The 9,598-nt window shown below is 35.8% G+C and overlaps 1 protein-coding gene across 1 annotated transcript in view; it reads left to right on the forward strand.

The window, feature by feature from the left end:
* LOC130891487 (uncharacterized) overlaps positions 1-9,369 on the forward strand; it is a 56,386-nt gene extending 47,017 nt beyond the window's left edge. Inside the window, exon 5 of the mRNA XM_057796276.1 lies at positions 9,159-9,369. Coding sequence (XP_057652259.1) covers positions 9,159-9,369 — 211 coding nt within the window. The remainder of the gene's footprint in view (positions 1-9,158) is intronic.
* Positions 9,370-9,598: the final 229 nt, after the last annotated feature.

The raw sequence follows: 9,598 nt of genomic DNA on the forward strand, positions 1-9,598 counted from the left end.
ATGTGGCGTACAGATTTTGTTGCATAGAAGACGAGACCTCTACCCACATTCTCTCGTGGGTGTGAAAGACTAGGGAACTCCAGAGCACTACACCTGGAAGCGTATGAAATAAAAGACGAAGATCTGTCTCAGCTACAGCGATCCCACATTCTGGACTCTGGTTTACAGATCAACTGTAAGCCTGGGCTCCCTAAATTCGCAGCACGAAGGGGGGTCCCTATAGATCCGCAGTATATGATACCTCAATAGATACATACATACACCTCTTAAGCAATATTTCAGTTATTCTAATTTCATTCTTATTTATTATCAACTCCTTCATTTGAGTACTAATGTTATATTTCCAAAAAACTCTAGTTGACTGCTTCTGCTTACAATTTGCATTTCTTCTAGGTTACGGATATTTTCAGAACTGTAACTTTATAGGTCAGTTTATGAATCACCTATCACAAAGCTAAATGTAGAATCGCATTATCTATAGGACTATTCTACTATTTCGATAATTTGGACTAATATCTGATGTATATACACTCGTGATCAAAACTAACGCATTCCCCGGATTTTTTGTTTAATAAATTTAAATTAATATTGCTATTGTTTAAATTCTTTTCAATAATTTCGACGCAATTATAAGAAATGGGTAGTGATTTTACGTGATTTTTAATGAGAAAAAATAAAAATAAAGACATTGCAATACAACCAAATTTTCTTAAAAATAAAACCTGCATTCTAAACAAAAATTTTCTTTTTCTTTTTAAAAATTTTAAGGCGATGGATTTCGACGACGAATGCGGCGTTTTGAAATGACCCAGACATGCTCGATAGGATTCGTATCTGGATTTATTGGTGTCCAGTCCGGGGTATGAATTCCTACTTCGATTAGATAAGTCAAAACATCTGCCATAACGTGTTGTCTAGCATTATCATGCATTAAACGAAAATCATCACCAATAAATGGCCCAAACGGAACGACGTGATTTTCAAGAATGTCAATTTGTATATTACTGTGTTAAGGGCGGGTCTAGGAAGAGACAATAATTCTGTGCGGGCATCAAAACAAATTACTCCCCAAAACATGATAGCCTTGGAACGGCTCCCTGGGAATGATATAAGACTGAACAAATCTTTTTCCTCGCCGTCGAATTTGATTACGTCCATCTAATTCTTGTCTCATCAGTAAATAAAACTTAACACCAATTTTCTAAATTCCAATCTAAATGTTGCTTTGCAAATATCTAGCAACTCGATGCTGCCTGGTTAGCATAGGTGCCTGAAGAGCTCTTCTGCTGTGTAGACCAGTATTCTGAAGGTGTCGTCTTATTGATCTATCAGAAATATTTACATTTCGGGCTTCTCGTAAAAGGCTGTTGAGCTCGGCACTTGTCATTAACCGAATTCTTAATGAATTTAATTACAAAAAACGGTCATTTCGAGGACTGAAGGACGTCCTTGTCCAGACCTCCTAGAATGTCAACCGGTCTCTCGAAATCTTTGCATCAATCTGCCAATGGTTGTGTGGTGTACGCCAAACAGATTTGCCACTTCACGATAACTTTGTTCCTGTACAACTAACTCGACTATTCTTTCAGCTTCGCGTTCACTTAATTGCCTAACTCTATTCATTTCTTGTTTAACTAGTCTCAACTTGATTGAGATTGAAGAAACATTAAAATATACATAAAATTAAAATTTTAAAAAACCACAAAAACAGTTATTTGCTTATAAGAAATTTTGCTACATTTTATCGCTAACATTTAAGATACTCTAACTTTTTGTGATAGAAAAAAAAAAGAAACACAAAAGATTAACATTTTAGATTTTTATATTGAAATAAAGGGTGGTGCGTTATTTATGGCCACGAGTATATTATATGCATCAGGTGTAGATATACTTTGCTTTATGACTTCCTAAACGGATCCTGATCTCTCGGTTTCTTCAAAAATCATTTTACCGTGCATATAGGAGTACGTGCAACTTCAGTGTAGGTGTACTGATATAATGATAAATAATATTCGAAATTCTCTCACTTCACCATACAATCAGTAAGAATAAATAAGGCTATATTAAAATGCTAACAATATAATTACAATAAAATATTTTTTTGTTTTTATTCTTTAAAAAAATAGTGAGAATAAAGTGGATTTTCTAGCAAATAATAGACCTTTAGGCTACTCTATAAAAGTGCTGTATAAAAATAACGCTTTGCTTTCTCTTTCTCGAGAAATTACTTTCACGAAATAGTGTAAAATACCGTTATTTGAAGTCCAAACATGAATTTCAATTTTATTTAATCATTGGAGCACCTTCAATTATCACTTTAGTTTATCATGAATCTCACTCTTATGATAATTTAGCACTTTATTAGTGAAAGAAAACATATTTCACTTTCTAAAAATTCAATGGTAAATAAGAAGAGCTTGGGGTGCGTTAAAAACATGGTAGTCCTGAATTTCAGTTACAGTGAATAAAACTATAGTTTATTTCAGAAATGTATGGAGCAATAAAAATTCATTAGGTATGCAAAGGGTGATCCAACGAATATTTAAGTCACTTTCATAGTTTAGCATTGATTTCATTGTAAAAAATTTTTTTTAGCAAGAGCAGGTAGAACCACCCGGTTTAGGGTCAATTTATGGGTTTAGCCTATTGTTATCCATTCACAAATACTGAAAATACATTATACAGAAATTAAATTATAAAAAATGATAATATTCTTTGTCAGCTGAGGAACTGTCATCTCCTCTTGACGTTATAATTAACGGGTCGACGGTCCGTTCGATCAAGTAGTCAAGATCCCAAATTTTCTCCTTCTCTTTATTGGCATGCTGGGCTGCTTTTCACCAGTTCTCTGGTGTCACCTCCTTAATGGCTTGATAAAACAGTAGCATTCTTTTTGAATGTCGTGTTGTATCTTGCTAAAAATCCTTTCACTTGCGCCCATATAAATTCTATAGGATTTAGCTCGCAATGATTTGGAGGTATGGCGGTGGCGGCACAGTTACACTGTTTTTCTGCCATATCTTCCACGGCGTATTTCATAAAACGATGTTTGTGTGAATTTGCTATAGCTAATAGTTCTTTTTTCATCAAATTATCTTCAAATTCAATACTTTTAGTGGTTAACCAGTCAATAATATCTTGTTTTCTCCAAGATGAAATTGGAGTCTTCTCTATGCGTCGAGAATGATAACTTGCGCTTTCCATAACTACTACTTAAGCAGCCGGAAAATATTTCATCATTTCATCAAAATAGTCTTCAAAGACATCCGAACCCATGTCCTCGTGGTAATCTCCTGTATGACACGACTGAAAGGTTAGCAAACCCTCTTTTAAAAATCCCTCTTCGCTTCCAATATGGACGAATATTAGTCTTTTCTCTTCACCTGACGGCACCTTAATATCCGTTGACAGGCTTTCCATGAAAGCTTGGCGAGCACTGCTTATATTTTTGGTACTGTATAACCTTCATTAATCCGCGACTCAGCAAGATAAAAGATTTTCTTCTGCTCTGTTCTGTACTGCTTTATACTTCTTAATTATTTTCGTCGTCAGCAAACAATCTCATCGCTTTCCAGTAAAAGTGCTTTACGGTTGTGCTTTTCCCAGGCAAAATCCATATTTCTCAAAGTGGTCCATAAAAGTTTCTAAGTTATATACTGTCATCCTGGCCAAGCTCCATTAAAATCTTATCTAGGGTGGGTATTTTTGTTTTAAATAAAAAGAGTGAACTTTTCTTGGAATCACACTTTAGGTGTCTTCATCAAGAACTTTTACTGGTCTGCCTGGACTTTTCTTGGGAGGTTCCACTTGGCCTGTTATAATTCTCCCCCGCAATAATTTAAAAACGGTGGACTTTCCAACTCCAGTCATTCGGGAACATCGGTCGACAGTTTATTGTACAGTAAATTTCGGGCAATCGTATTTTATGCAATCGTGTACATTTAAAATAATAAGTTTTTCATTCACTGATAATGGAGAAATATTGGAACATCTTTCCGTTGGTGTAAATGTCGCTATTTTATTACTAATCTCATAATACTGTGAACACTATTCACGGTCTAACAGCAAATATTGACGCCTTAAGAGAGAGGGAGAGAGAGATTCGTTGGGTAGAATTTGGAAGGAAGGTTTTTTTTTGGGTAATTTGGATATGTTTGCTTAGGCCCTGATATAGGTATTTTTTTTTCCTCTGCAGGGCTGGGTTTGTGGCTGTTTTGTTGGGGAGTGCTTGCTCGGCTGCTTCTAGCGGGGTTGATATTTTTTATCCAAGATTTTTTTTAATCAATTTTTTTTCCTTGGGGATTTTTTTATATTTTTTTTTTGTTTATTTTGTGTTTTTTCCTAATCTAATTTGGGGTGGGCGGATACAGCTGCGGCTATATTATTCCATATCGTCGGTCATTTGTCTGGAAAATCGGTTCTCCAGGTTGCAGGGAAACCGCAGAAAACCTGCAACTCCGACGATCGTATAACAGTGAGGGTGGGTGTTGGGGGTCAGAATTTATCTGATTGATATGAGGGAACTATCTAGGGAATTAAGGTAGGTTTCCGGGAGATCCTCGTATGCTGTTGCTAGCAGTCGAAGTGGCGGATAAGGGAATTTTTTTTTGGGTTTTGAGCCTAATGGCCGCGTATTGTTGGTCCAGGGGATGAGGAGGGTCTCTTTCGCAGCGGAATTACTTGATTCGATGGTTCGAATCACATAGCGGGCTTGGAGGTCATTTAGGCGTCTTGGAATAGGGGTTATGTCAGTATTGACATAAACGGTGTTGCTAGGGCTAAACCTACACTTGGATTGGCAGTACCTAAGAATGGACTGCTCGCAGGTCAGGAGTCTTTTGATGAGATATTCGGGCAAGGTGCTAAAGACGTTTGCTATATATTCGATAATGGGGCGGATGTATGTTTTATACGTATGAAGTAGGGTTAGGGGGTGGGTTCGTCCGAAATTTCTACCAAGAGCTTTGATGAGCCTGACTCGTTTCCGTACTCTGTTCAGAGTGTCATTCAGATTGGCCGTCCAATTGAGAGTGTGAGTGAATTTCACACCCAGATAGACGGCTTCTCTGCGGATTTCGAGCCCCTCTCCCCAAAGTCTCAAGTGGAGGTTTTGAGGTTGACGTTTGCGCACTTATTGGGGATGTATGAAGGCGATAGCTTGAGTTTTTTGAGAATTGAGAGTAACCCTCCATTTTCTGCACCAATCCGAAAATTGATTCAGAATATTTTGGGATTTGATACTGAGGGAGCGCATGTTTTGGGCGTAGGCGATGAGTGCGGTGTCATCCGCGTACATTTGGATCTTTACTGTTGATTGAGATTGTTGTTGAGTGATGGTTTGGGATTGTTGGTGGGTTCTGGGGATCTGGGTTTGAGTTGGTGCTTGGGGTTTAAGGGTATTTTGGGTAATTTGTTTGGGCTTTTGACATATTGGGATTGATTTGGAAAGTAGGGGAGGAATATTCGTTTTGGGGATCGCGCCTCGTCGGGTATAATCAACCTGCGAGGATTTAGAGCTGGCTGATTTCTGCGAGACTCTAGATGCATAGGAATCCGCAGATGGTGCTGGTGATGAGCTCCAGCTATTCTCAAAAGATTTACGTTGGAGATTATGGATATATTTCACGTTAAGTTCTTGCGCGAGAGGTCTGCGACTATTTCTGAGAAGGTTTTCTCCTCAGGAAGAGAATTGGGATTGGTCGGGCGTGGTGGGAATTCGTCGACGGTGGATACGGGTTTGCTTCGGGTTTGTATAGGGGCATTTTCAAAGGGGAATAGGTTGGAATAGGGAATGAGAGAGATCGAGATGGTCGGAATGAGGATTTCGAAAATTGAATTCCTTTGTTAGTACCTAACAAGAGAGTTGGCTATCAAAGCCGACAGCGGACTCACTGCCGGAGGGAGTTTCCTCCCCGGTTAAAGAATTCCTGACCCTTTTGATTGCCTGTTAGTGTTTTATGAAAATGAAAATAATATTCACCTGAAACTGGCTGATCCTAGGACCCACGCTGGTTCTTGATAACACTTGCCCCCAAAAGGGTTTATTTCATTCTAAAAAAAAGCCCCGAAAAGGGCAGATAGGTGGAGCAACAAAACCCCGAAAGAGGCACTTTTGCAACTGTACACGCTAAATATGACGACGCTGTAACGTTGAATACTTTCTTTGTAAGCGAGAGTTTGAATCGCTGTAGGCGACCCTGCGTTTACCGGTGTGTTTTCTAATGAAACAGTGACCGATTATACAGTAGTCCTTGAATCCGTACGTGCGACCTTCTCGTAGCGCTGACGCTGACGCCTCAAACTAAACAGATATACTTATAAGGGTCTAAAAATTTAGGTAAGGCACCATTGCCCTTACGACGCATGGTTAAGCCGAATCTGATAAGGGTTGGAATTAGGAGAGGCACTAATAGAATGTTAAACGGTACCTGTTAAACGCAAAACGTAACTGTACAATCTACTACCTAAGTAAGCCCTATACAATATTTCAAGACCTAAACTTATGGCCGACACCGAAATTGTGCCGAACTGGATGGAATTTCTTATTTTATTGCTATATACATTTCTGAAAGAGACTATAGATATTGATGATTTTTTGTCCTTTCCGTTACCAATTTATTGAACTTTTCTGGATTCAAATCTCTAATGTTTGTAGCTCTTTATAAATCAAAATACGAGAGTCTTTGTTGAAATTTTTAGATCCTTTTGTGAAATCATGTGAATCAAGATTTTTCGCAATTTTACCTTTGTTGAGGAAATCGTATAACAAACTGTAAAGGTATATAATAAAATATGTTCTCCAAATTTCGATACAAGCTTCCTGAAAATGTCGATTAAACTATTTTCAATTCGACTTTGCTTCGGAATAGTTTTAGAAAAAATATTTCAAGATATTTATTTACTCATACCGTTATATAACTAGGACATCAATACCTGACGAGACTATGAAATTTTTATGTTTAAACTGATTGATTGTCAATAATTTATTTGTTTACTATTGCTTTTCACTGGGCATGTATAATAGTCCGGGAGCCAGCGACCGTTTTTGATGACCAAAACCATAAAATCTGAAAACTTGTCCTAAGCTTTATTTGGTATCACTATTAAACGGCTGCGGCAGCCTCCCACACATGTAAAATAATAATTAAAAAAAAACTAATACCGCAAAAACTGGAATTTGGTAAATTTATAGTTAATAACTTGAACGAAAAAAAAAAACATCCAGATTCATATTTAGTGGGGGAAAAGTGTCCAGCCGATGCAGTGAAAGACTCTGCGCATCGGTATACGCTTTGGCGCGTTGTATCTTTGAATGCACCAGATGGACACTTTCCCCCCACTAAAAAGAGAGCTGTATATTTTTTTCTATTTACTTATTTACTTAACTATTATATTACCGAATTTCAGCTCTTGTGGTATAAGATATCTATACTTTTCTCATTAAACACAGCACGCCCATGTAGTTATTATTATTCTATATACTGTCTCACAAGTTTTTGAATTTAAAGGCTATTAGTAAATATTTACACATTTAAATATACATAATAAACCGTACAATACATAACATCAAAATTAGAAAAGTAAAAAAAAATAATTTTAATTATTTGAACGTTTTACTATTAATTATTTGAATTTTTTTCGTATTTATTTACAAAACTATATACTAAAAATGAAAATAAAGAAACATATCATGCTATTACACACAAAATAACAAAATAATATACGAATATATAAGAACTCGCCATCTTCGGATTCATTTCCATTGGACTCGTTGTCGCTTTCATTATCGATGCATCAGCTCAGATCAGCTGGTATTGCCTCTTAAATGTAATTTAAAATACTTGGATTTGGAAATATCCTAGCCACCTAAGATATAATACTATTCTCCACTAAATGTCAATAAGCCGAATTATTCAAGTGTGGGACTCACCAGTATCTACAATTATGACAATTTACGTTTTCATTGATAAAAAAGTGGTCTAATCGCAAAACATAACATTCACGTTTATCAAAATCGTCACCTAACAACTATTGAACCAACGTTACTTTGTATAGATGGAATTTATAATCATGTAAAATTTTCATCACGGATGTTTGCGAAATATTAAGTTTCCTGGATATTTGTCTAGTACTCAAGTATGGATCGTCTTCTAACGGGACACAAATATCTAAAGATTAGTTCTCAGTTGCTACAGTTTTTTGCACCCTGATTTGGACAAATTTTTTACTGAACCAGTCTCGTTGAACTTTTTTACTAATTTACTGACTTGTTATGGAATTTCGATTAGGATATCAATTATTATATTACACGTTTCTTGTTGACCTCGCCATCACCGTATCCTAATATCATTAAAATATCAATTCGTTCCCTTCCAGAAAAACGATTCATTGTGACTTTCAATAAACTTCAACAATAATAATTTATTGATATGTCAAATTTGTTATTGTAACAATCATAGTCATTAGTTTAACTTCGGCGGAGCTAACGCAAATGTAGCTATAACTCCGAAATGATGGCATTTGGGTATAGGGAGCAACAGATGAAAGATAATAAGTATTTTTTAAGGATTAAGGATTTCGAAAAGCAAAAGATATACTGCGTCATCCATTTGAAATAACAAAGTTTATTTTTTTCCGGAAAAAAGAAAGATCTGACAACAATAACTGACTACCCTAATAACCACCGTATGACCCTGGTACACCAAAATTTATAGATTTTTACCAATCTATGTAGGTATAATTCAACGTATAGTTACATAAATAAAATATTTTGTAAGAAGTTAAATTCTCAAATATTGATTTTTAATATTTTTTGTTGGGATATTGTAAAAAAATCGGATCTTCCACTGAAAAAAAAGCCCGAGATGAAAACTAGCAAACACTCCACTATTTGAAGCTTTCTATATATTCGATGTTTATAGACATTGATGTATGTATAATCACTCCATTGTCCTGTAAGGAGATCTTTGCTAAGACATTATTGGTATACAAATAACATCTATTGGGTTTAGGCCTTATCACGTTTTTTAACATATAGTTTAATTGAACCAGTCTATAGATGAATAGGGACTCATATTAATCAGTCAAAATGAGTTCTCATAAAATAACAGTCATATCATGATGGAATGACTTTATTTTGATAGTTATATTTTTTTCAGGGAACTGAACGAGCTGCGTAAACCTTCGATTGACAATCCAGAAATTCTCAGATTTTTCCGTTACATGAAAGCTGCTAAAAATGGTCAAGACAAAGAAGAATGTGAAAGTTATAGAGGATGTCCATCGCTTGCTTCAAATAAACCTAGTCCAGCCATGATCACTACATATAATGATATAAATAAGTTAGTTTCAGCTAGAAATTTGGGTTAGCCAGGAAAAAGCTCGTAGTTGTCGTAATCAACCTTTTGATATTATTGAGAATGTTCTGATGGATATATTTATTTATTGAACCCTTACATTTCATCAGAATATTCCAATAACGTTTGAGGCATAGAATATATACAATATACTACGATATTTAGCTCAAAATTGTCTTGTTTTGGAATTAAAAGACTTATTAGTTGCCATAGTGTTTTGAATAGTTTTATTACCATTTTTG

The sequence above is a fragment of the Diorhabda carinulata genome, chromosome 3, assembly GCF_026250575.1.
Source record: "Diorhabda carinulata isolate Delta chromosome 3, icDioCari1.1, whole genome shotgun sequence".
Lineage (NCBI taxonomy): Eukaryota > Metazoa > Arthropoda > Insecta > Coleoptera > Chrysomelidae > Diorhabda > Diorhabda carinulata.